Below are 27,223 nucleotides of genomic sequence, written 5' to 3'. Positions count from 1 at the left end.
GGAGAGTAAACAGAAAATGGCAAGGGTAAGAAATGCATGCACAGCATTTACTCTGTTCATTTACCTTGACCATAGTTTTAGTTACAATATTTTATAAAGGACACTAAAGTACATTTTGCTTTAAAAAAAAAAAAAACTAACCACCCAGTGAGTTCCTAGCAATGAGACCTCAATACATTATGGTCTCTGCTATTAAATATATAGGAAGGCTGGGGGCAGACCACCAGTTTTTCTGTCCAGATAGTTGCAACAACGTATTTTAACACAATTAGAAGTAAATAATTAATATGTTATATATTACTAAATAAAATAAATATTACTTGGCACTTGGATGCTGCTTTTCACCTAAAGATCTAAAAGTGCTTTACAAAGGAAATTCTCTCCATTTTTCAATGGCAAAACTGAGGCACAGAGAGGTTGAGCACCACATTTTTCAGCAGTCTTGAGCACCCAGAACTCCATTTGACATTAATGGGATCTGCAGATATTCTGTAGCTCTGAAAACCAGATTGTGAATGACTTCCACAAAAACCACACGATGAAGCAGTGACAGAGCCACAAACAGAACTCAGGTTTATGAGAAAATGCTTAATAATAATAAAATAATAATTATAATAATATGGAGATACATAGAATCATAGAATATTAGGGGTAGAAGAGACCTGGAGGTCATCTAGAAAAACCACCTGCTCAAATCAGGACAAAACACCAATTAAATCATCCCAGCCAGGGCTTTGTCAAGCCAGGCCTTAAAAACCTCGAAGGATGTAGATTCCACCACCTCCCTAGGTAACCCATTCCAGTGCTTCACCACCCTCCTAGTGAAATAGTGTTTCCTAACATCCTCTTCGGAATCCCCCTTCAGGTAGTTGAAGGCTGCTATCAAATCCCCGCTCACTTTTCTCTTCTGCAGATTAATTAACCCCAGTTCCCTCAGCCTCTCCTCCTCCTTCTCAGCTTCTCCTCCCTCCTCTCAGCCTCTCCTCCACTTTTTGACTGGTGGAAAAATTCAAGATTATTTGTTGCACACCAATTTCCAGAAGATTTTGTGTAACATCTTTAAACCATTGCACAAGTAGAGGTGCAATGCAGAGCACATGTCACTTTCAGAGGAGGGGACCAACCAAGCATAATTGGGGCCCCCAGTTATGTGACAATTAAGAGACACTATGTGAAGAGAACAGATTTTTTTTTGAAACACTGGCCGTTCCCGGGGGGGGGGGGGGGGGGCAGAGATGTCAAAAAACAATAATTGTGTCAACCTGAAACAAAATTTTTGGCAAATCAAAAAGTTGGGGGACGGGAGGAGAGATGATTTTTAAAAACTCAAGATTTGTTAAGACTTCTTAAAAAAAAATTTAAAGTGAATTTAAAAACTCAGTCATTCTGAATCAAAAATTCAAAACATGTTTTGTTTTAGTTTTTAAAGTTCTGCCCCCCCCCCCCCCCAAAAAAAAACAAACAATTCTACAAGTATGCAAAATGTTTTGGTCAACCCAAACTTGCATTTTTTTTTTTTTTAATAAGTTTTGGCTGAAAAATTTCACCTAGCACTAGAGGTTATAGATATTTCTTACTTGCATTAAGACAATTTCATATATAAAGACTAAGGAAAATAAGTTTAAAATATTATCTAGTGAGTAACAAATACCAATAATATATTCTTACCTTTTTTTGGCTGCAATATCCACGGGTATCTGCCTTTTCTTTGGTGGTGGAGGTGGGGGTAGTTCCTGTCTGGATTGTTTTACCGTTATCTGCTCCTTTACAGAAATCATTTCTGTATCTGTCTTCTGTGAAACTTGGGACACTCCTATATTTCCCACAGACTGTGTTACCTACACAAAACGATTTAGCGAAGAGTTTATTTTACGGGACAAATTCTGTGTGCTTTTTTCAATCAATTACATTTACATGCCATTCAAACCCAATTAATAATAAAAACAACTCCTCACTCATTTAGCCCTTCTCATCTGTAGATCTCAAAGCACTTCAACAAAAAAGAGTTAAGTAACATTATTCTAATTTTTCCAGATGGGGAAACTAAGCATCAAAATTCTCAAATTGACTGAAAGTTTGTAGCAGATTGAGTAAATATAATCAACAAAGCCAATGACAGATTTTCATTCACCAGTCAAAACCAACATTCGGGGGAGGGAAAGGGAGAGAGTTGAAGGAGTTGTTGTTTTTTGAAGTATAACACAAAACTTTATAAACGCTTATGCTGCCAGTTCATCACAACTAGACTCCAACTATGCAAAAATTGACACGCAATCCAAAGGCCCATTACAGTCAACGGCAATCTATTGACTTTACAGGCCTTTGAACTGGACTCATGGGAGTGTTCTAGACAGTCAAAGTCAAGCACATGATTAAGTCTTTCAGAAATGTGGCCTAGCTTACTCAGCACTCCTTACTGAATGGGAGTTTTGTGCAAGTAAGAAATACTAACTAAGCCCTAAATAGCAATATATGGTGTAAACACGCAAGCTTTGCTCTTATTCTTGAATGCCAAAATAAATGTTTTTGTCTATAATTTCAATATATCGTGGTAAATCTGTACCATATTGAGAAAAATCACACTAGTCTAAATTCAACCTTGGTATGACTCCATGTGCTTTTTTTATTCTGACTTCTAAAGTATCACCAATTCAGCCAATCTCAGCACCATTACAACAACATTTAAAAATTCACATAATCAATAAAATGCCAAGAAATATAAAATTATCTTTTACTGGTGGGCAAAATAGTTTAAGATAAATATATTAATAAGTCCCCCCTCTCTCTGATCCTGAGTGGAAGAAATTGGGCCTCAGACAGCTGTGTTCAAAAGATTAACAAATTTGGGCTCTGGCAGACCAAGGGAAGTCCACAGAATTACATCATGGATTAATTTAGGCATAAGTAATTGCATGAACCTTCCTTTACCAAAGCTGGTGCCAAAGGACACATCTCAAGGATTGAAAGACAATTTAATATTGTTTGCTTACCTGATTAGAGAAGTCCTCAAGCTTCTGAACTAAGCTGTCCCACCTCTGAGTTAGTTCCTCCAGATCACTGTCAATTTTCTTTGAAGCCCTTTTATTCCCAAGGAGCTGTGCCACATCCTGACCAACCTCACTTAACTGATCTAGCATTTGACGCTTCATTCCCATATCTTCCTTCAAAATCTGTCATTTAAAAAAAAAAAAATCCATTAACTGTTTTCACTTAAAGATCCCAAATATTTCTACACCACTTCCCAGATTTTACTCAATTTTTCTCTTAATTCCATGATCTAGACGAACTATGTGTTTTAAAAACACAATTCTTTGTCATGCAACAAGAGAGAAAGAATTGTTTTTAAAAGAATCAGCCCCAGAATCAGCTATTATATTGTAGAGTATACAAGAGTACGTTTACTACAAAATTTAGCATAGATCTTAGCTAGCACTGGGAACTATGGAAAGTGTCTTTTACTGACAGTTTTCAGTGAAACAATGGGAACTGTTGACCACAGAGGCAACTGGTCATAATGCAGCACAGAGAACCAGAGTTTGCCACAATAAGTTAAATACTCAAAACAGATGTTTTACAAAGAAAGAACTCCATGAAGGACTTTGACAAACATAAGGGGGGGAATGTGTGGCCTGATTTTCAAAGATGCCAAATGTTCACAGCTCCTACTGACGTCAAATGAAGTCAGGCTAATAACAACATGTTACTTACTCGTGTTTTTTTAAATTGACAGGGAAGACCAGGATAGCAATACTCACAGCCAGTTTTCGAACATTCACACTCAGCTCTGTTTGATCTTTGAAGTTCCTTGTTTGGACTTTATTTAAAGCCTCCTCTTTGTCAGTTAACCAAGCTTTCAACAAGCACTGCAGAGGGAAAAGAATACAGCACTTCTGAAACATACGACAGCATCAAACAACTAATGGCAAATTTCTCCTAACAGGAAGATCTGAAAGATATCACCACCACTGTTCTGCAATCCTTACATGCATCAAACTCCTATTGGCATTAATGGGAGTAGCACACATACAGGGATAAAAGAATACCAGATTAGATATCTGCCAGAAATTCAGCCTAAATTTACAAATTATTATACCAGAGTTAAACGCAGTGAAATATTTAGAATAAACAATTTTCCTTCTCATCACTAGCAGGCCTAGTGCTCCAAAAATCTTGCTCTCAGGACCTGTCCGTGTTTCTAGCCTTGGCAGTTTGTCACAACCAACTTTCAAATCACGACATTCTAATTACCATCCTTGAATCTTTCTCAACTTCAACTGCAACACAGCTTTAGCAGGCAATGCCTCACAAACTGCTAGAGACAGAGACTGACACTAAGGATACACTACTGTCGAATAAAACAAAAGAGGAGTGGTCTAACTTTTTCATAGTGTGGAGCACATCTTTAAGGAGAAACTGTCTCATGGCTTCTCCACCCATCTCATCTGGAATTGTGAAGACCACTGTCCTTCCTCATTAGTGGTCAAATACCATTGTTGTGGCAACCTCAACAATGCCTTATGTGAAAAAAATGTTAGGAATGTATATTAGCTTCTTTTAATATAATTGAACAGCTGGAAGCAATGAGAAGCTGCCAATGTCCCATCCAACACTCCATGGACCACAGGTTAAGAACCACAGGGGGTTTTTTTTGTTTGTTTGAAAACAGCCCTAGTAGTTCACTGGACATTAGACTATAAAACTGTCACTAGATCCTCAGTCTAGCGGTGCAGTTTTGGCATTGGCCCAGGACTGATTAGCAACTCCTGGATCTAAGACTACTTTAGTTTTCCCTTCCCATATAACCTGAATACATAAATGTATAGACAGGAAAATATAAGGATGATGAAAATGTCATAAAGTATGAAAAAACAAGGCCACAACACCACATATTCATTGAAAAAAATTAAGCTGACGTTCCAGCCCACACATTTTATATAGCTGAGTTAAGAAGCTCTTCAATGTGAATGATTAATCTCTGCTAATTTATTTGACAATGATAACTCTCCCCAGGAAACTGAAACATTATAATTATTACAGTGCTAAGAAATAAATGGCAATGACTAATTTGTTTCCTGAGTGGTAAGAATTATGCTGACTGGGCAGTTAGGCTTCCAAAGATTCTTTAGGCAGTCATAAAAAGACTGATGCATCTCTGCTCATTCTTCCAGTTGACTGGTGAAATGGCAGAAGTGACAACAGCTGAATGATCTAAAGTATTTTTCTCAATGACAAATATTTTCCTAGAACTTGAAATTAATTCTAACTTCAGAATTTCTAGTTAACTTAGTTTTCCTGGAACATAGGGACTGATCAATTAAGCTTGGTAGTATAGATAATTGATCCTGAGCCAGTACCTCAAACTGAAACAATGGTTGCTTTAAACCATTTAATTTTTTTTTCAGTTGAAAGGACATTTCGGTAAAACACTGACATTTCCACATCATCACACTCACTGTATTTTAAATACACAGTAAAAAACCTTCAAGGATTTTTATTTTCAGAGTCACACAGTTCATGTACATTATGTAAAATACATGCACATGAAGAGATTCCTGGGTAAAACGCACTCATTTCCATTGATTAAGCTGTCCCCATTTCCTGGTTAGCAAGCAGTCCTCCTAAATGCACATCTGATAAGAACTGCACTTGCAGTTCTGCAAGGACCAGAAGAACATAAGCTACTTTGACATGGGAGTAGTTGAGGGCCTGTACCCTGACCTAGAATGGGATTAGTGGCTCCTCTGTTCATCTCCTTGACTCAGATATAATCCTACACTACACAAACTGCCATAACATTTTACTGTACATTTCTCTGATTATACAAGAATATATGTATGACATTTGAGAGACCAGTTTCTGAAACCTGGTCCACACTAGCAGCAGAGCCATGCTAACTACAACCAAGATTACTGGTAGTCTATAGAAAACATTACTATAACATGGTTCTCAGATGAAAAACCTCAGGCCTGGTATACACTATAGAGGTTAGGTCAACATAAGGCAGTTTATATGTCAACCTAGCTCTGTAAGCATCTACACTAAAGTGTAGTTCCTACCGATGGTTGCCCACTATCTCAACTTAACTCCACCTCCGTGAGAGGCATTGCATTATGATTGATGTAGTTAGGGCAATGCAGTGTCTGTGTAGGCACTGTGTTACTTACTTGGTGGCCGTCAGCCCCGGGCAGGGCTCACAGATTTGTGTAGATTTGCTCTCGGTCATGGAAGCCAGGCTGGAACCCTGCTAGCTACAAGGGGATAGGTACCACTGTTCTACACCCAGCATCCATAGGACCCAAACAGATTTTATTTTTCATATATGCGAATAAGCATATGTTTATTGTTTATAGCATTTCATGCCACTATTTAAGAATGCCAAGCTGCCAAAGTACTGCCCAACTATTGCTATTAAACAGAACTACAGAATAAGCACTAGCTCTCAGACAACAGCTCTGACTATCACAGCTGAAGAAAGCACCCAGTATGGCTGTTTATGCTAAGACCTAAATAGGTTTACTTGCACAGCAAGTTAAAAATAAAGTGTAGTGTCACATCACATAGGCTTAAACTCATATTGCCATCTTTGTATCTCAAAATTATGGCTAAATCAGCCAATATTGAGATAGGGCACGTACCTCATTCTATTAAACTGCCTGTTTTATTTTATATCCATAATTGTAAAAATATTAGTCATAGGATTGATTAGTTGGCTGGAAAACGATGTATGTTTGTTCATGTTGGCAGCACGTACAGCACATTTGGGAAAGATTCTAGAATTACCAGGCTGACAGCTACTTAGTGATTCACTGTTACTTCGCTCTCAGGATCAATGACCAACAGTTTCCATTTTACTCCATTCTTTACTGGTTTTAACCCAAATAAAACAATCTGTTGTTTAAATACTGTTTTACAGTTTGAATATAAATCAGATACAAATCCTTTAACTGTCTCACCATTACACAGACAAACATGCACTCCTGGGCAGCGGGTATAATAGGCATGGGGAGGGTAAGCCTGCCAAAACCCAGGCCACGGCCCCATCCATGCTCCACCCTGAGGCCTCTCCCTCGCTCCCGCAAAGCTGGTGGGGGCTCAGCTCAGGCCAGTAGCCTGGAACTTGGGGCTTGGATGGCCAGTGGCAGGCTCAGGCTGGCCCAGGGTATACTGGTTTGCCCAATTCCTCTGGCCAGCCAGCAACCCAGGACAGCTGGTGCGGGTGGACCATGATTCAGCTCGGCTCCTCCAGCCGTAATGTGGGGAGGAGTGGCAGAAAGGCTAGCCTCCCCGAAGGGGGTTTCACGCGCCACCCATGCATACGTGGTTAACTAACAAGAAAGGAGAGTCCAATGAATATGGGGTCCAAAACTGATAAATTATCCTCAACACTCCACAGATATTGATTCTGCAAGATGAGATGCTCAGAACTGCATTGTGATGCAATTACTTCTATATTAAAGTCACTGGGAATGCACACTGATATTCTTATGAATGAGGAGTAAGGATTATTTATTTTAATAATGTAAGAAAAATGAAACTGGAATGCAAAAACGTGCAACTGATAAAAATTTTATTTTCTACAACACTTCACCTGTGGAACACATTGGCACAATATATTACTAAGGAAAAACAATTAGGATTTTTTAAAGGATTATATACCGTATATACTCGTTCATTAGCCCGTTGGTTTATAAGCCGACCCACCAAGATGATTAGGTAAAAATAGCAAAAATTGTATGACCCTTTCATAAGCCGACCCTATATTTCATGGGTTGGCAAACTTTGGCTTCCGGCCATCAGGGTAAGCAGCTGGCGGGTCGGGACATTTTGTATACTTGGAGCGTCTGCAGGCATGGAGCTGAGGGACTCCGTGCCTGCAGATGCTCCAGGTAAACAAAACAACAATGTATTAGATATTCAATTCAATGATTCCATCGAGTTTAAAATCATCAAATTTTGGTGTAGACCCGTTTATATGCCGACCCTGCTCTTTGATGCATCACTTTTTTACCAAAAATATTCGGCTTATGAACGAGTATATACGATATATGAATACCACTACATTGGACAGGATAAAAATGTGCAAGCTCTCATGCCTAGGCTTAAGAATCTTCTTCCTTAGGGGCTTGAATAAAAGGGTCACTATGCTCAGGAACCCAAACCAGAATGACAACAAAATCCAGCTCCACAGGGCTGTTTTTTCCCTGAGAGCAGTTAGTCTCTCACAGAAGTCCTTCACCAGAAAAACAAAACAAGAAAAAAAACAAGCTGCTGCAGGGTTGTCACATAGCCCAAATCCTCCTTTGTATCAAGTGGAGGAAGAAGAGCAACCTGGTCCCTTTCACCAGGCCGCAGTCCAATCCTCTGCATTGGAGATGAAGCTCCACTCATCTCTCACTAGCAACCCCTCTCCACCCTGACTCACTGAAAATCTGAGATACTTAATGGCTTCTCTTTCATAAGGCACAGCTCTTTCCTCCAATCTTCAACTTCTTATTAGTTCCCAGGCCCCTTTATTTAGTTCTGAAACTTCAGGCAGTTCCTACTACTTGGACTTTTGATCTCAACAGAGCAAAGGCATTTAATTACTTCATGATTCAGCTGCCAACAGGGTATTGCATCCTACCACATCACATTATTGCATAATTGTACATTATAAGGGTTTTAAAGTTTCCTCAGGAGCATGGTAAAGACAGGGTACTGGACAACATTGGTCTGATGCACTACAGTTATTCCTATATTACTTTCATGTACAGGTTGGTAGGTCCCAAGGAGAAGAGATTAATTTTGCATCTTGTGGCAAATAATTTTACAGATGAAAATTTTACAGTTTGACAAATGTTTTTGGTAGTTACAATTGTAATGAGGTAAAATCGGAATTTTTGGATAGTTGCACAGCTTCCTACCTGCTCTTCCACCAACTCCTGCCACAGTATCTGAATGTCTTGCAGCTTCATCCAACGTTCCTCAGTCCAATGACAAACTGCTGTCCAACGCTCACCGAGTATCTACAACAGCAAGAAACATTAATGAACATTCACAGTCACACTCTGAAATGCATAAAAAGCCAGATATTCAAACACATGATTATTTTCTCTAAATCACTATAACCTCTTTCTAAAATAAAAATTATCCAAATCTAGAATTGCAATTATTGTTTTGCAGCAAGTCAAAGGAGGGAACTTTTAAGAGTCCTCAACAGGTGGCCTAATTCCAATTTGTTTTTGAAAACCCCACACTTTATCATCTCTTGTTTTAAGCTGAGTACTGGTCTTTTCAATGTAGAACATTTTGGGGGAAATACTTTAAAACTACAAGAAGTTATTTAGGCAGAACATAAAAAGGTCAACTCTTCAAACAGCAATATACTTTACAACCAAATTTCACATGTACATCTCAATCAAAATTATTTATACAAAAGAGAAGGTAAAAAAAGCTCTACTGTAAATCATCCCATTACTTTTTGTATAGTTCCACAAATAAAATTGCATTAAGGGTAAAATTTTCAAAAAAGTGTCTATGTCTCTTAAGAGTACAAGTCCACCAGACTATCAATTGTCCTCTGTAACTGGATTTGTCCTCCAAAGTGACTTCGGCACTCTTAAAAATGGGAATTAGGACTTTAATAAAATTGCTTAAGGTCAAATTTTCTAATTCTTTATGTTATAAGAAACCAAGAACAATCTTTCAAGAGATAATGATTTAATAATAATTTGTTTACAGCTCAAAAATGTGTCCATTTTTAAAATTCCATTAAAACTGATAGGTTTCAGAGTAGCAGCCGTGTTAGTCTGTATCCGCAAAAAGAAGAACAGGAGTACTTGTGGCACCTTAGAGACTAACAAATTTAGGTGCCACAAGTACTCCTGTTCTTCTTTTTATTAAAACTGATGTGTGTGGTAGTATCTGTATTCAGGCAATGACAAATTAACTTCTTATTTTTGGGCCTGTGAGCCAGGTTTTTCAGCAAACACCTTTCTATACTTCCATTCTAATATTTTATTTCAGAGGAATAAAAGCATATGACAACAAATCATAGGTGTCAAAATACACTAGTGACTAAACTTGGAGAAAAATTGTGAATTAAGCTAGTTTACAATTAAGAGGTACTATATTTACAGCAGCTTCACAATTAACTATCAGATAACAAATGTACGAAAACCAAGCCATCCTACATAGTTTATATGTAATGTAGTAAAATAAACAACAGAACAAAACATTTACCTGCAGTTGTTCCTCCAATACAGCTGTGGCACTCTCACCACTGTTTTCATCGACAATCACCACCATGTGGGTCAGTGAATTTACCTTAACCTGCTCTATCTCAAGATCATTCTGCAGCCCCTGGAAGAACAAATCAATGGTTACAGAAACTAGATATGGGTAAAATGCCAGCTTTTTGGCCATAGCAGTTAAAACGGTTGCTGTGGCAAAGTGCTAAAGTCTCAACAATTAAGCAAATGTTTTATTAAGGGGAGACATACCTATAATGTAACTAAGTATTAGGAAAAGGCAACCTGAAAGTGTAATGAACCTAAAATACATTATTTCAGATGCTGGAAGATACCAGGCAATAAGAAAAGTTATATACACCACTACCTCGATATAACGCGACCCAATATAACACGAATTCAGATATAACGCGGTAAAGCAGTGCTCCGGAGGGGGCAGGGCTGCGCACTGCAGTGGATCAAAGCAAGTTCAATATAACACGGTTTCACCTATAACGCGGCAAGATTTTTTGACTCCTGAGGACAGCATTATATTATTTAGATTTTACCAGCTTTCTGTTTTCATTTACAAAAAAATGTACTTTGTGCTCTTTAACAAATAAAAAGGGATGTCCGAAAATTCAAATGTTTGGCTCTGAACAGCAAATGATATTCTGAACCTCTAATAATGCATGTAAGAAAGCTAAGGGTTTCTATAAAATGTGTTGCTATACATAATAAAGTACCACATTTAGAGTATAACAGCAGATTAAATTACTTGCTATGCACACGTCTTTTAATAGGTTTTGATGGAACAATAATGACAACAAACTGTACAGTTTTGATGATCTATATTGTACACTATGTTCAGAGACAATACTGACAAAAGACTACACAACAACTACAAAGAACATGCAGGAGAGGAGAGATACTCCTGTTATTTAGCAACATAGAAGTATAGTTATTGTAAATATCTAGGTATTACATAACACTTATCACCAGAGTACCTCTGCCACAGAAATACAGTTTTACATTTTCTATAGCATCTTTTATCCCAAAGGATCCTTGGACCAGTAGATACAACATCAGAGTAGGACTTGGGAGACCTCAGCTCTATTCCCAGCTCTGCCATTGGCCTGCTGGGTGACCTTGAGCTAGTCACTTCATCTCTCTGTGCCTCACTTACCCAATCTTCAAAATGAGGATATGATACTGTCCTCTACAACTTACTCTGAGATCCACTAATGAAGAACACTATTGTGATGGGTTGGATCACAGAAACCCCTTTGGGAGCTGCCACCTGATGTGCCAAGACTACTTCTATCCCTGTTTTCCCTGCCAGCTCAGGACTCCAGCACCCCGTCTTGTTGAGCCAGACACACCAGTCTGCTCCAACACAGACCTAGGGTCTGAACCACGTGCCCCAAAGCTGCAGGTTTACCTGAAAACAGCTCACAGACGTGTGCTTATCTTTAGCACTAAGATGCCCAACTCCCAATGGGGTCTAAACCCAAATAAATCCGTTTTACCCTGTATAAAGCTTGTACAGGGTAAACTCAAATTGTTCGCCCTCTATAACACTGATAGAGAGATATGCACAGTTGTTTGCTCCTCCAGGTATTAATACATACTCTGAGTTAATTAGTAAGTAAAAAGTGATTTTATTAAATACAGAAAGTAGGATTTAAGTGGTTCCAAGTAGTAACAGACAGAACAAGGTAAGTCACCAAGCAAAATAAAATAAAATGCGCAAATCTATGTCCAATCAAACTGAATACAGATAATCTCACCCTCAGAGATGCTTCAGTAAGTTTTTCCCTCAGACTGGACACCTTCCAAGCCTGGGCACAGTTCTTTCCCCTGGTACAGCTCTTGTTCCAGCTCAGGTGGTAGGTAGGGGATTCTTCATGATGGGCTCCTCTCTCCCCCTTTGTTCTGTTCCACCCCTTTATATTTTTATATATATCTTTTGCATAAGGTGGAAACCCTTTGTCCCTCTGGGTTTCCACCCCTCCCCACTGGAAAAGCACCAGGTTAAAGATGGATTCCAGTTCAGGTGACATGATCACATGTCACTGCAAGACTTCATTACGCACTTGCCAGCATGCACATATACAGGAAGACTAACAGGTAAAACAAAGCCATCTGCAGACAACAGTCCCAGTTAATGGGAGTCATCAAGATTCCAAACCACCATTAATGGCCCACACTTTGCATAATTACAATAGGCCTTCAGAGTTATATTTTATATTTCTAGTTTTAGATACAAGAGTGCTACATTTATACAAATAGGACGATCACACACAGATTATAAGCTTTGTAATGATACCTTACAAGAGACCTTTTGCATTTTACATTATATTCACTTATCATATTTTTATAAAATCATATAGACTGCACATCACAACTATTTAAGAGCTACGAATTATTATTCAAAATCTATATACCTCAAGCCCCACTGAAATGTAGCCCCTGCTCAAGATGGAGGAAGGAAATGAACACTGCACTCAACTCACAAAACTGTGAGGGGAGGGGAAATTTTGACCAATGAGTCAAGGGCAAAGCCTACTCTTGTGGCAGTCTGTATAGGATCTCTAATGTCCTTTTCCCTTAAGACAGGTACCTTACTGGAAAATGGGAAGGTGGTCAATAAGCTGCCGCCACATCAGAATGAATGTTCTTTTTAACACTTACCACAGAATTCTGTAAGAGTGATGAGCACCCAAAAGCCCTCTCCCCTCTAAAAGCACCTGGGGCAGGAGGCAAGACTCAGCTCCAGAAACTTGGCTTAGAGCCACATCACTAGGGGAGTGCTGTACAAATAAAAGAGCAATTTCTTCTTGGCTTAGTGGTTTGCTGTTGGTTTGTTTTTGTTTTGGGGTTTTTTTGGGGGGGGGAGAAGGTTGTTTGTTTTGTAAGTGGCAAGAGGTACAGTGCACTTGAGCACACTCTTCTCTTCATTATGGGTAAATTATGTGTTATTTTTCAGCCCCTCCCCTACATAGGCAACTTAATGAAGAATTTTTTATGCAGCAAACAAGGCAAGATATGCATGTGACGGTCCCATCCCCCTCCCCCCCCCATAAGGCTTTATGGAGTAGGCTTATGAACGTGTATATGACATAACTAGAATATGTTTTATGCTACATATGCTATGTAATCTTTGTAAAGGTTATGATCTACTGAATCTATTACTCCTATTTGTATGCATGTATCATTTTTGTACTTGAAGTTAGGAATATTGGAATACTGAAAAAGGAATGTGCAAATTAAATGCCCAATCAAGAACCATGTAAGCCAACAATGAACTCGAAGACGCCAATCCACATTGGAGTTTTCCCAGAAATGTGGCTTGGCTGATAAAAACTGAGTCATGCATGGACATGTGGCTAGCCCATGTGACTCCAAAACTCCATCTTGGAGCTGGACTTTGCATAGGAGAGGGGAGGGGGTCTCCACCCACAAGAGAAAGTTTATTTAAACCCCTGGGAGACCCCTCCATTTTGTCTTCAGTTGGCTAAAGGGACAGCCTCTCCCCCCCAAGGATACCTGAAAGAAACTGAAACAAAGGACAGTAACTACAGGGGGTGAGAGTGATTGCTGGACCCAGACTAGCAGGAGACTAGTCTGTAAAAGGAAGCTTACTGGAACTGGTGAGGTTTTATCTGTATTCAGTTTTATTACTGCAATAAGCTTAGATTCGCGTGTTTTATTTTATTTTACTTGATAATTCACTTTGTTCTGTCTGTTACTACTTGGAACCACTTAAATCCTACTTTCTGTATTTAATAAAATCACTTTTTAAATATTAATTAACCCAGAGTATGCATTAATACCTGGGGGGGGGGGGGGGGTAAACAGCTGTGCATCTCTATCAGCGTTATAGAGGGCGAACAATTTGAGTTTACCTGGTATAAGCTTTATACATGGTAAAATGGATTTATTTGGGTTCAGACCCCACTGGGAGTTGGGCATCTGAGTGTTAAAGACAAGAACACTTCTGTAAACTGCTCTCAGGTTAAGTTTGCAGCTTTGGGGCACGTGGTTCAGATCCTTGGTCTGTGTTGGAGCAGACTGCTGTGTCAGGCTCAACAAGACAGGGTGCTGGAGTCTTAAGCTGCCAGGACAGGAAAGCAGGGGCAGTAGTAGTCTTGGCACATCAGTTGGCAGTTCCCAATGCGATCCAACCCATCACAATGCAACTTCCACTAACGGTGCTTTACTCCGTTAGTAAACAAAGTGCTTTCAAAACTGTCCAGTCTCTTCGTTTCCATTATCATCGCCTGCCACATCAAAATTATCAAGCATGTCCCCTCAGTGTACAACCAGATCTGAATCTTGCCTTAAAAAAAAAAAGAGGACCATGACGTGGCTGCCACAACTGAGTTTCTCCATTGTAGCAGTCACTAAGTTATTCGAGCATCTGAGTATTTTTTCCCATATCATGTGTATTACAGAACAGGCAAAAAGCATTTACTTTATGTACTTCCATCTGTTTTTGAAGTGACTCTAAATCTTCAGCTAAGGCCTGAGATTCCATCTTTTGAATGCGCTCTTCTGTGACAGTCAGCCAGTCAGACAACTGCTGCAATTGCTTCTTCTGCAGTTCCATCAACACATCATGCAGGCTGCACATGGGAGAACACAAAAGCAGAATAATTCCAGAAAGCCTTTTGCAAGTAAAAAGCATAAGATCTAGTTATAAATAAGAGGAAAGCCATATAGCCATATCTAAGCCATTTATGGTCTAAATAAATTGTTCTGCATTTAATTTTAAACTAAAGAAAACAGTTAAATATCTTGTTTACTCCTCAAAAGTTAGTGAAATATGCCACCAGCATACATAGAAATATGCTCACAATTTCTAACAGCTTAATTGTTTCTTGCATCAAATGTTCCTTCTTAAGAACGACAATGTCAAGAGCAGCAATGAAATGCAGTTTCTCCCTTAATGACTGTAATAAAACATAGCAGGAAAAAATCCTTCAGATAGTCCTTTGTATTATATAAATACCACTCTTTACAAAGATTGAAGGCTTTTATTTAAGAACTTAAATTATTACAATTTTAAGACAATTTGCTATTAGTAGAAGCAGTACACTGCATTTTCAGTCTGGCACCTTCTATATTATATACATATAAATATTTGCATTAAAAGTAGCCAAGAACACAGATTTTTTTCCCTCCTCCTTGCTTTGCTCCAGATGGGTTACTGAGCCACAAACAGGACGAATTTAATGCTACAAAATGACAAGTTCATTCTGAAAAATCTGATATTAGGCCTCAAAATCAGGCTAAAGACACAGATTTCCATTAACTAGTTCTCCAGCTATACAAGAAGTTTTAGAGCACAACTCACCGAGCTTGCCTGTCCATGCTGTCCACTCTGAGAGCTTCCCATCGAGAGTTTAGCAGTTTCATTTGTTCCTGGATCTCATTCTCCTCTTCCTCTGATAGATTGCCCTGTGCTATCAATTGGTTCCCAGCCTGCAGTACACTACCCACACTACTCTGGTGCGCAGTCAGCTCCATCATAAAAGCCTGGAAAAGGTACAATGAACCATCTTGATTTGTGAGCTGCCATCAGGAGTTTATGAATTTGTAATAGTCTTAGTAAACTGATAATGATCAAACCACAGTGCTGCAGAATAAAGCTGGCATCGTCAAAAGCACAAGCATAGCAGACTTTAACCCAGGGGTCTAGGTTTAGTTCATTGGCCCGAGGGCCGCATCACTGACACACACCCCCTCGCTGCCCCCGGCCCTGCCCCCACTCCACCCCTTCCATGAGGCTCCGCCTCTTCCCACCCCTTCCCTGCCCCCATTCAACCCCTTCCCTGAAGTCCCCACCTCTGCCCCCTCCCTGCCCCCAGAGGGTGCATAAGGGGTCTGGTGGGGTCTCAGGGCAGGGAGTTGAGGTGCAGCAGGGGGCTGGGGTGTGGCAGGGGGCTAAGGAGAGGGAGTTAGGGTGCAGGAGGGGTGTGGGGTGTGGCAGGGGGCTAAGGAGAGGGAGTTAGGGTGTGGCAGGGGGCTAAGGAGGGGGAGTTAGGGTGCAGGAGGGGGGTGGGATGTGGCAGGGGGCTCGGGGCAGGGGACTGAGGTGCAGGAGGGGGGTGGGATGTGGCAGGGGACTGAGGTGCAGAAGGAGTGTGGGATGCAGCGGGGGGTCAGGGCAGGGGGTTGGGGTGTGGGGTACAGCAGGGGGCTCAGGACAAGGGGTTGGGGTGCAGAAGGGGGCTCAGGACAAGGGGTTGGGGTGCAGAAGGAGTGTGGGATGCAGCAGGGGGGTCAGGGCAGCGGGTTGGGGTGTGGGGTACAGCAGGGGGCTCAGGACAGGGGGTTGGGGTGCGGGCAAGGGGCTCAGGGCAGGGAGTTGGGGGGGTGGGGTGCAGGAGGGCTTCGGGCTCCAGGGTGGCAGTGGCGCACACCGGGGCAAGGGCCGGCTGGCGGCCCCGCTCTGGGAAATAGCTGGAACCATGACCCTGCCGCTCCTCCAGATACCTCCCCCGAAGCTCCCATTGGCCGCTTCCCGGTTTCCCGTTCCCGGTCAATGGGAGCTGTGGGGGGGAGGAGGAAGGCCCTAAGTGCACTAAGAAACATAAATTGGAAACACTGAAAACCAAAAACAAAACATACTGCAAAGAAAGCAGATATGTTTTCAACTATGGAAATAAAAATTATTTGTTTTTTTAACAAAAAGTCCAAAAATGTGCACATGGGAGGGGTTTTTTCTCTTCTCTACCTATGGTCATACAGCTCCTACACATGGAGAAGGGCAACTATTGTGAAAGTAGCTCTATTTTCTGATTAGATATGATTGTATATTTTACACTGACAGAAAGACAGATTAAAGTATCAAACAGAAATTTTTCCAACTCTAGCACCTACAGCTTTTAGCAACATTACACTTACAACCAGAAACCTCCCACTAATAAATTGGGAAATAGCAGGACCAGCTCCTCCACTGGTGTACATCAGCATAGCACCATTGGATCTGTCCCATAAATCATGATAACGTCTATAAAATTCCCATCAAACAATGTAGAAGTTGAGAAATGAGGACAAATTGTGCACTAACAGTAACATTCTAATAATCAATTATTTCTCTTATTAAAAAAAAAAAAAACCAAACAGTTAAAACTCAAAATCTAATGTGCAAAACAAAGCATGATGCAAACGTCACAAGCCTTAAAATATCCTACAAACTTTCAGTATACATTTAGCAAAAGCAACACAAATGAAACAGAATGATGTTTTTATAGTATCAAGAACTAACCATTTTAAGAACAGGCTGGAAAAAGATCTGCCAACACAAACTTACCTCATGGGTAGCAAACTGCTCCTTGACTTCTTCAACATCACCAGATATGTTATCCTGCTGATATGTATCTTCAGCTGAAAGCAACCACGTGAGGACCTCTTCCAGAGCTTCTTGGTAGCTGTCCAAATCCATATCCACCTCAGTCACAGTGCTAGGAGTTTCTGCTCTAGAACCTTCATGCTCCTCTTCAGGTGTTGCACTCTACATAGCAAAGAGGAACGTAACATTTCTTAGAAACACAGAGATGTTGTTTCTGTAACTGGCACCAAACGGATTGTTTAAGATCCCTTGAGTACTTCAGTGATGTGACAATGTGTCTGTTATGCCAACTTTTAACATATTAAAATATGATAGTTGGTTACTTTGTAGACTAGAGGGGACAACTGTCAGATCTGATTATGATCTGATTATTTTCCTTCCTTCTTCCCCTCCCCCTGGCGAATATAGAATCTAGAGGTCATTGCTAAGAAATAAAATCACCCTCAGTAGTGTTTATTAAATTAAGTCAGCAGGTGACGCTGAAGTAGAGCGGAGGAATACCACAGAAGAACAAAAACTCTCCCAACGCAAATTCAATTCAGGATCAGGAGCCAGCCTGTCCAGCACACCAAGATGAATGAGAAAGATGGGCAGAAGCAGGAAGCTTAAAGAGTCTGAAACCAGGAAGAGGATTGTCAGGGTGTGATTTTAGTACCCTCCCATGGATTTTGCAGGGGGTGGGGAGGGCTACCAGTATACTTAAACAGGTGGAAATTATAGCCAAGGGGCTTCCAAACCTGGATGGACAGAAACGTACTTGTTGTACATTAAACGCTCCTTCTTCACATTCCTTTTTGTATCTCCTTGGAAGAGTCTCCACCTCGCGGATGTCTTCCATGGTGACTTGCTGAGGAAGGACCTCAAACAAAGAGGTCAAATACATGATGATAGATTTCTTGTCAGGCAGCTGTACAGCAACATCTACACAGGAAATTTAAAAGAAATGAAGTTTGAGACTGCTTTTCTAGAAAACCTCCTAGATAGCTACAGTGTGGTCTGTATACCAGAAGGGGGCCAGGGGTCGCAAATATTATCAAAAAATTTTATGCCAAAAGGTCAGGCCTTCCTTCTCCAATGCATCTGGAATGGTTAATAGATCAGAGCAGCACCAGCAATGGAAAATGCAAATAATTAATAATAATGGAACAACCCCCTTTGCTTCTTGGAATGCTAGAATATTTCTGGTAAGAGATTGGAGAGATTCTGCCCCAAGTTTTAACTTCATGTTTTAAAGCTGATCCTTAACTCTTCAGAGCAAAGAGGCTCCTGAAATCAAGGATTTTAGTTTGGAAAGTCTTGGGAAACTCAGTGTTTACAAAATCTGAACAGAGAACAAAAACGGAAAGTCCACCTTCTGTCAGTCCCTATGCAGTATAGACAGCAGCAGCAGCTACCAAATCTTGTAAATGAACATACCAGTTTCCTCAGAGCTGCACCAAAACTGTACAGTCCAGTCCTTTCCCAATGGAGAGTCAGGCCCCATTATCCTCACTTGTGACAGCTACACTGGGTGATGGGTTTTAAAAGCTTTCTCTAGACTGAATCTTATCGTTGTACCTGCACCTCTAGGACTGATCACCTAATGCTGTAGAGGCCATCTGCTGATCTATTATGCAGGACATACCTTTGGGAAGCCCAGAGTCCACTCAGAGGGGAGGGGGTTCAACAGAAGTCATAGAAACTTGCTGGCAAGTGCTCCTACAGGTGAAGCACTTAAGCAGTTAACAAGTGGCTACTGCTGTTCAGTGGGCATAGAAAGCAAAGCAGGTTTGTGTATGAGAAGAACTACCCAGTATATGGTATTTAACGTTTTACATCAGCCTGAAAAATGCTTCATTATTTATAGTTTTAACTCCTACACTTTTTGACATGTACAATTATAATCAACTCATACTTCATTTAAAAAAAAACAAAAAAAACAAAAAAAACAGATTGCTAACCAGTTTTTGCTTTTCTCTTCCTTAACCAAGGATCATCATTTGTTGCATCACTTAATTTTAAATTAAAAAAAATCAGTGAAGACAGATGTCACTTTTACACACACACACACACACACACACACACACCCCTTTATAAGTAGATCTCTTCAAAGACAATAGCTGAAGATAACAAGAAGTTACAGTCCAGTTGTTTTCCAGTTGTATTTACATTAAAAGTAAATGGAAGTAAATTCTGAACACTTATCTCAAAAATGAATTTACAATCAAGAGCAAAACAAACATTTTACCTTCAGGATCTAACAATTTTTCTATTCCCAGGTGTTTTTTGGCTATGGTGAAAGCATGTTCTAGTCTCTCAGTTGGGGTCAACTTCGTAACTTTATCCCAACTGAAGAGCTCAGGTCTGAAAGAATAAGGAAAACAAAAATCACACATCAGATAGTGTTACAATGCAATTACAGATTTTAAAAAGTGTAACTGAGATTCCAAGCAGAAAACTATAGTATGTGCACACTAATACTAACAAAATTCTGAACATATTTGACTCACTAACTTTATATCTATATGACTGCAGTTATAGTCTCATCCCATGCCACATAATATATGCTACAACTACTATTTTTGTATTAACATTTGAAGAGATATAGTCAACTTTAAAAATGTACAAATCTATTATTAAAATATTTATTTTTCAACATTACTGCTGAGTATTTACTTTTTGTATTGCACTCAGTTTGGATAATGAAGGGGAAAAAAGTCAGTTTCACTTTTCTTTCTAGTCATTCTGCTTCCAAGTTCAGAGCACTATGATTAGCACAGTGATGCAGTGTTTGAACTGCAAACATCACAGAGACATGAATAATCATTTTCCATTTTTTTAAATACAGAAGTCATGAAAAAAATGGCTATTTGTAAGATTTCTAAAACTTGGTGGAGGAGGGATTGGGTAGGTACTTGCATGCAACTGGAATGAATATAGAGCTGGGGAATGTAGTGAGTTGGTGTGGCTCCCCTCCTGCCCAGAAGAGGGAGCCCACGTGCAGGCACCAGAGTGGGTGGGACCACCACCGCCTGTCCCCGCCCCCCGGAAGTCAAGGGGCGGGACAGGAAGTATAAAGGCCGGCTGCCAGAGCTCAGTCTGCGGCCAGCCACCGCAGGGAGCAGACGTGCGGCCGGGAGCTCCCGGCCAGGAGACCGCCGAAGACCGAGGCCTGGACCCTAGCTGGCCTGAGCTACCCCGGGCACGCTACGAGGAGGAGCCGCCGGAGCCCGTCCGCTCCCGTCACTGGGAGAATCCCTGGGAACCCCACCCCACCAACCCTGAGGGTGAGCCTGCACCCGAACCCCTCCGCCCCTGCTGCTACCCAGAGGAGCCGCCCGAGGACCGTTGGCCTGACTTCCCGACAGAGCTACCGGACCTGCCACAGAGTCCTGGCCGAGAGGAGCCCATGCAGATGGACTGGCCCGAGTCCGGCGCGACGAACGAGGTAGGCTTTGAGGGGGATCGTGGAAGTAGCCCGGGGGTAGCCAACCCCGGTCCGGCTGCAACCGAGTGTGAACCAATGTCAGTGTGTTGCGGTCTGGATACCCCACTGACCAGCAGCGGCAGTAACCGCTGCTAGGGCCCCGGGCTGGAACGCAGTGGAGTGGGTGGGCCTGCGTTCCCCCCTGGCACCCCCGCTCACGGGTGGCAGGCTTCCCCCTCACCCAACGCTCAGCTACAGAAAGCCTAGGCGTGCCTTACCTGAGTTTAACTGTGTTTGCCCCGCCCTGATCCAGGGCCTGGGCTCCTGAACTGCTTGCTCGCTCAGCCCCCTGCAAACAAGGGCCTGAGCTTAACGGTGTTTGCCCCGCCCTGATCCAGGGCCTGGGCTCTGAACTATTTGCTCACTCAGCCCCTGCCACTAAGGGTCTGACCTTAACTGTGTTTGCCCCGCCCTGATCCAGGGCCTGGGCTCTGAACTATTTGCTCGCTCAGTCCCCTGCAACCGAGGGCCTGAGCCCTGAGCTAACTGTCGGCTTTGCTCCGCCCTGCACCAGAGAGCCGGAGCTTCGGGACTAACTGACTGCTTGTTACCACAGTAGTGAGTCGGTGTGGCTCCCCTCCTGCCCGGAGGGGTCGAGGCCCAGCTAGGACCAATTACAGGGAACAAGACTGAATAGGGAGTTAAAGGTTCTGACATGTTGGAATAGGTTAAAAAGTTCTAACATTAACATAAATAGGATACGTTGCAACTAATAGGATTTTAATAATTGACTACAAATATTTGAAGGGTTAAACAAGAAGGGTTAGAAAGGATTTACAAAATGATACCCCTACGTGTAATGGAATAAAGTAAAAAGAGAAGGAATATTTAAAATAAAATATTCCTAGCTGCCTAATGGATAGTGTGTGTGGGTTTAAAAAAAAAAAAAACACCCGCACCCACACCATCCATTAGGCAGGTAGGAAGCTGCAGTTTTTGCTGGTAAGAATTTCACACCACCTATTATTTTTGTCACCCTGTCTCCCCTGAACCCGATCCTAACCTGTTTGCTCATCACATCCAAATGTTATGTCTTGTGTTTTGGATTAGAAGATCGCCGAGGCAAGGACTGTCATTTTCTATAGGTCTGTAGAGCACCTGGCACAGTGGAGCTGTGTTCTGGTTGGCCCCCAGGTGCTAGAACTATAAATTTTAAATGAATAATTATAAAGTATACTGTGGAATAGCCCATTCTGGGAAATGATGGATCCAGAAACATTTGTGAAATTTAAAATTACACTGAACTGACCAAAAGCAGCAATATCTGATGAAACTCATGTTTTAAATTAGTAATGATTATATCTACAGACTACCAAACACACCTCCCAAAACAAAGAATATGTGATCTTTGCCAAGAGCAGCTTAAACAATACCTCTTAGAAAAAGGGCCAAGGGAGAGAAAAACACCACACTATAAAAACAAAGAATTGTATTATCCTTTGATTCTTCTGTTAAGTAATGTATGCCAACTCTGTGAGAATAATTACTTTGTGTCTCAAATCACACTTATTCAAAACTAAGAGGGAGCCATGGTGCCTGTATTACTTGTTGATTTGTTTCAAAGTGTTCTACTCACTAGAGATGCTACAAAAAACAAGCTGGATTGGAGCTTTTTTTCAAGTGTTTTCAGTGTGGGGGGGAAAGGAGCAAGATGGTCTAACAGACAAGATATCCTCTCTGTAAAGGCGTATTCAGCTTACTTTGTAGTTAATGCATGTCAATTGCAATTTAAAACAATCTCAAGTATTTTTATATTTTGGTAATTGAAAAGCGAGCAAAGGAATAGTGGGAGTTACAATGTAGCCCTGGCTTTGCCCTCTGCAAGTAAGTGCTGGATTGGCAAATTTCCCTCCATTGTTAATGTAACCACATCAACAACAAAAAAAGAAATCCCAAAAACCCACCACCAGCGAATCATTTAAACAGTCTAAAAGCTGTTGAACACTCCAAGATGCAGAGGCAAAAAGCTGCTTAATTGTGCAGCTGTCTAACGATCTAATACATCACTTACTTGTGTCTGTGGATCACAGCATTAAAGGCCAGCCCATCGGTCCAGCTTGTGGTAAAGTTCAGAACATTGACCTGACTGTAAGGCCTTGTAGATTGCCGAACCCAGCTCAGTAGGATTTTCTCACTGTTTGTCTGCTGCAAGTTTGACATTATGTCCTTCATGACATCTTTCACCTGCAGAAAGCAAATAATCAGTAACAACTACAATTTTACATATGTGTTAACTGTTGATCTGCCAAACCAGCATTTAAGCTGAGTTGTTGCACCAACTGGTATCGGAGTTCAAAACACTGTTTTCACTAAACACAACAGGTCAGCTGCAGACAGTGCAGCTGAAGAAGGGAGCCTTTAAGGCACTTTGCACCCTCCTGATCAAGGGCAGCTGTGTGGGCAGAATGGGACCCTAGACATTCCAGGACTGCTAAATTACAACAGCATCCCCAGTGCTGCCCAGGCTTGCATGACAGGGCATACACTATGGCTCTGCCTCCCCCTGTCCTTGGTTCTACCCCAAGCATATCCCCCTATAGTGGGCCTTGTAGGGGAGCAATCATTCCACATGGGGAATTCTCCTGAGCCTCTTGCACGCCATTTGCTGCTTTTATATGATGCCTAAGCAGGGGCTAAAGTCCCTCCCAAAGTATCCAATTCTCCTCTCATTCATGTTGGTGTAAATCATGAGTAACTGCATTAAAGTCAGTGGAGGTACTTTGGTGAGACACTAAAACCAGGCCACAATTACAGTATCATGGCCATTCTGCTAGAACACTTTAAAAATACCTTGCAAGTAGATATGTACAGAAAGCTTGTGAAAAGAATAAAAATATAATTCTTTAGTCTTCATTTAAAATGTTTCTGTGTGGTAACACTAGGAACAGAACCAATTGACTGAGCACAACTGGACACACAATTAGAAAGTGCATTGTGGGATTCAGTCAACAGAAGAGGTCACAAACTAAACTTTGGCCTACACCAATTACAAACTCAAAAGAAGCGATGTTTTCCACACTAGAGGACAAAGAAAGGTTTGTAAGAATTCAAAAAGATCAATGTGGAAATTCCTGGAAAGAGCCCGACCTCCCCAAAGCTTCCTTACCTGCCAGTGCAAGATGATACTCCACAGTAATCCCAGCGTCAGTTTGTGATTTCCATCAACAATGTCAGTCCCTCCTATATTCACCAATTCCACCTGGAGAAATTAAATCAATTAAGTCAATCAACATTTCTCACCAAGGATTTGAGTGTCCTCCCATTTTCTCATCTACCAACCAGTCACTAGCACATGAACAGATACATTTATTTTTGTGGAAATTTCCAAGCAGAGATTTTTGCAGAGAGCAATTTACTTGAATTTGTCATGAAGGCAATTAGAAGCAAAATACATAGGCAACAGAGTAAGGGTTCAATCCCAACCAGCAATATATGGGGATACAAAAAATCAACCAATACACAGGCAAACATGCAGTAACTGGTCTGTTTTGCAAGGTAAGAGGTAATCCTAAATACTATAGGGCATTATAGAGCCCTGAAAGTGTCATAATTACAAACAACTTTAGTTTTCAGATTGACCCAGGAGCCACACATGACAAGCTTTGTATGTGGTATCAGAGTCCAGGGGAGAATCAGTTTGGATTAGTTTTAACTGAAGAAGTTTAATGAGGGCTCAACTCAACAAAAATTATATGTATGGAGTGTTGGTGAGGAGTTATTTAATTTTTCAGGAGGAGCTGCAAGGGGAAAAATGACGGTTTCATCTTTCTTTATTCACTAATGAGCTCTGCTTTTTCTTGAAATTTCCCCTCTTATTTTAACTTGACCTCATCACTTATGGAAGCTTTTGAACTCATCTTCATTTCTATTTTACACTATGAAACGTAAAGCTTTTGAAACAAACTCAGCTCTTACTCCTTTTTTCACAAGAGAATACAAAAGTGAGTCAGATTCCACAGTTTTTCCTCAGGGGGTTGAATAAAGGGATGGAGCAATGAAAAGAGCCAACTGCCGCAGACCTAGAAAGCTGTGTGTAATGCTAAGGTAGCGTAATCTTTTAAAGTTAAGAAGTCCATAAACGAGGTCTGTAAGATGTCTTAATGGGAAGAAATCTGAATTGATAACTAATGTAGGGAAGCCAGAACTAGAGACTGGAAATTTTTGTTTTGAGTTACGAACTCTCCAAATCCAAAATGGACAATGGGATAGCCATGCCTACAGCAGCAAATCTAGAGGCTATATATAGAAGAAAGGCAATTAAGATGACTATGGTGCTATTCCTAAAGGCAACACCACATCCACTGCAATATCAACCACTCGGTGGAAGAACTCAGATTACGGCTGGGTTGAGGCACTTCATAAAGCACATATACATATATGTCAGGTGCAGCAGCAATTTTTTCCTCAATGCAGAATGGGGGTCTTAAGCTGGCAGAATGAATGTGAACAGAGAAGGGAAACAAACTCCATTCTGCTTTACATGGTTATTCTGATACAACAGTGAATCTCTTTCCTATTATCTCATCAGATAAAGCATGTTTTGTTCAACATCTTTATTAATGATCTGGATGATGGGATGGATTGCACCCTCAGCAAGTTCGCAGTTGTCACGAAGCTGGGGGGAAGAGGTAGATACACTGAAGGGTAGATATAGGGTCCAGAGTGACCTAGACAAATTGGAGGATTGGGCCAAAAGAAATCTGAGGTTCAACAAGGACAAGGATGGAAGAATCCCATGCACTGCTACAGGCTGGGGACCGACTGGCCAAGCAGCAGTTCTGCAGAAAAGGACCTGGGGATTACAGTGGATAAGAGGCTGGATATGAGTCAGCAGTGTGCCCTTGTTGCCAAGAAGGCTAACGGCATACTGAGCTGCATTAGTAGGAGCATTGCCAGCAGATCGAGGGAAGGGATTATTATAAGGCCACATCTGGAATATTGCGTCCAGTTCTGGTGCCCCCACTACAGAAAGGATGTGGACAAATTGGAGAGAGCCCAGCGGAGGGCAACAAACATGATCAGGGGGCTGGGGCACATGACTTATGAGGAGAGGCTGAGGGAACTGGTCTTGTTTAGTCTGCAGAAGAGAAAAATGAGGAGGGGATTTGACAGCAGTCTTCAAATACCTGAAGGAAGGTTCCAAAGAGAATGGAGTTCCGCTGTTCTCAGTGGTGGCAGATGACAGAACAAAGAGTAATGGTCTCAAGTTAGATAAATGTCTATCAGGGATGGTCTAGACGGTATTTGGTCCTGCCATGCGGGCAGGGGACTGGACTCGATGACCTCTCGAGGTCCCTTCCAGTCCTAGAATCTATGAATCTATGAAAGTTGCAGTGGGGGAGGTTTAGGTTGGATATTAGGAAACACTATTTCACTAGGAGGAGGATGAAGCACTGGAATGGGTTACCTAGGGAGGTGGTGGAATCGCCATCCTTAGAGGTTTTTAAGGCCCAGCTTGACAAAGCTCTGGCTGGGATGATTTAGTTGGTGTTTTGTCCTGCTTTGAGCAGGTGGTTGTTCTAGATGACCTCCTGAGGTCTCTTCCAACCCTAATCTTCTATGATAAGATGGGGTACTAGTTGGTGTCTGCTATAAATCATACTAGGGAACCAGCTCCTTATGCTCCTATCTATAATGTGTAGGGAATAAAAAGCTGCGTGAACATGTGGGACGGGACTTAAAGTTAAGTGACATGTGCTGGAGGGTAATATAATTTATGCCAATGATTAAAGGATTAGAGAACATGATTTATAGTGACAGACTCAAGGAGCTCAATCTATTTATCTTAATAAAGAGAAGGTTAAAGGGGTGATTTGATTACAGCATATAACTACCTATTTGGGAAACAAATTTGATAATGGGCTCTTCAATCTACCAGAGAAAGATATAACCCAATCCAATGGCTGAAAGTTGAAGCTAGACAAATTCAGGATGGAAATAAGGTGTACATTTTTAAAGGTGGGGGTAATTAATCATTGGAACAATTTACTAAGGGCCATGACAGATTCTCCATCACTGGCAATTTTTAAATCAAGAATGGATGTTTTCCTAAAAGATACGTTCTAGGAATTATTTTGGAGAAGCTCTATGGCCTATGTTACACAGGAGGTCAGACTAAATTATCAAAATAGTCCCTTCTGTCCTTGCAATCTCTGAATAATCACCAATAATAAAGATTCTGCAGTCTGT

General features: G+C 41.2%; 1 protein-coding gene across 7 annotated transcripts in view; it reads right to left on the bottom strand.

Moving 5' to 3' along the window:
* The window catches only part of UTRN (utrophin), a 568,432-nt gene that overhangs the window by 418,266 nt on the left and 122,943 nt on the right, over positions 1-27,223 (bottom strand). For all 7 annotated transcript variants that reach the window (XM_065588781.1, XM_042848216.2, XM_065588777.1 and 4 more), the window contains 12 exons: positions 24,141-24,233; positions 23,046-23,218; positions 19,796-19,911; positions 18,326-18,489; positions 17,530-17,730; positions 15,568-15,749; positions 14,686-14,836; positions 10,222-10,341; positions 8,904-9,005; positions 3,756-3,863; positions 2,991-3,170; positions 1,669-1,838 (listed from right to left, as the gene is read on the bottom strand). In XM_065588781.1, the coding sequence (XP_065444853.1) occupies positions 1,669-1,838; positions 2,991-3,170; positions 3,756-3,863; positions 8,904-9,005; positions 10,222-10,341; positions 14,686-14,836; positions 15,568-15,749; positions 17,530-17,730; positions 18,326-18,489; positions 19,796-19,911; positions 23,046-23,218; positions 24,141-24,233 (1,760 nt within the window). The remainder of the gene's footprint in view (positions 1-1,668; positions 1,839-2,990; positions 3,171-3,755; positions 3,864-8,903; positions 9,006-10,221; positions 10,342-14,685; positions 14,837-15,567; positions 15,750-17,529; positions 17,731-18,325; positions 18,490-19,795; positions 19,912-23,045; positions 23,219-24,140; positions 24,234-27,223) is intronic.

This window comes from Chrysemys picta, chromosome 3 (assembly GCF_011386835.1).
Source record: "Chrysemys picta bellii isolate R12L10 chromosome 3, ASM1138683v2, whole genome shotgun sequence".
Lineage (NCBI taxonomy): Eukaryota > Metazoa > Chordata > Testudines > Emydidae > Chrysemys > Chrysemys picta.
Note: the sequence above shows the minus strand (reverse complement) of the source record. Positions and strands in the feature narration are given on the sequence as shown.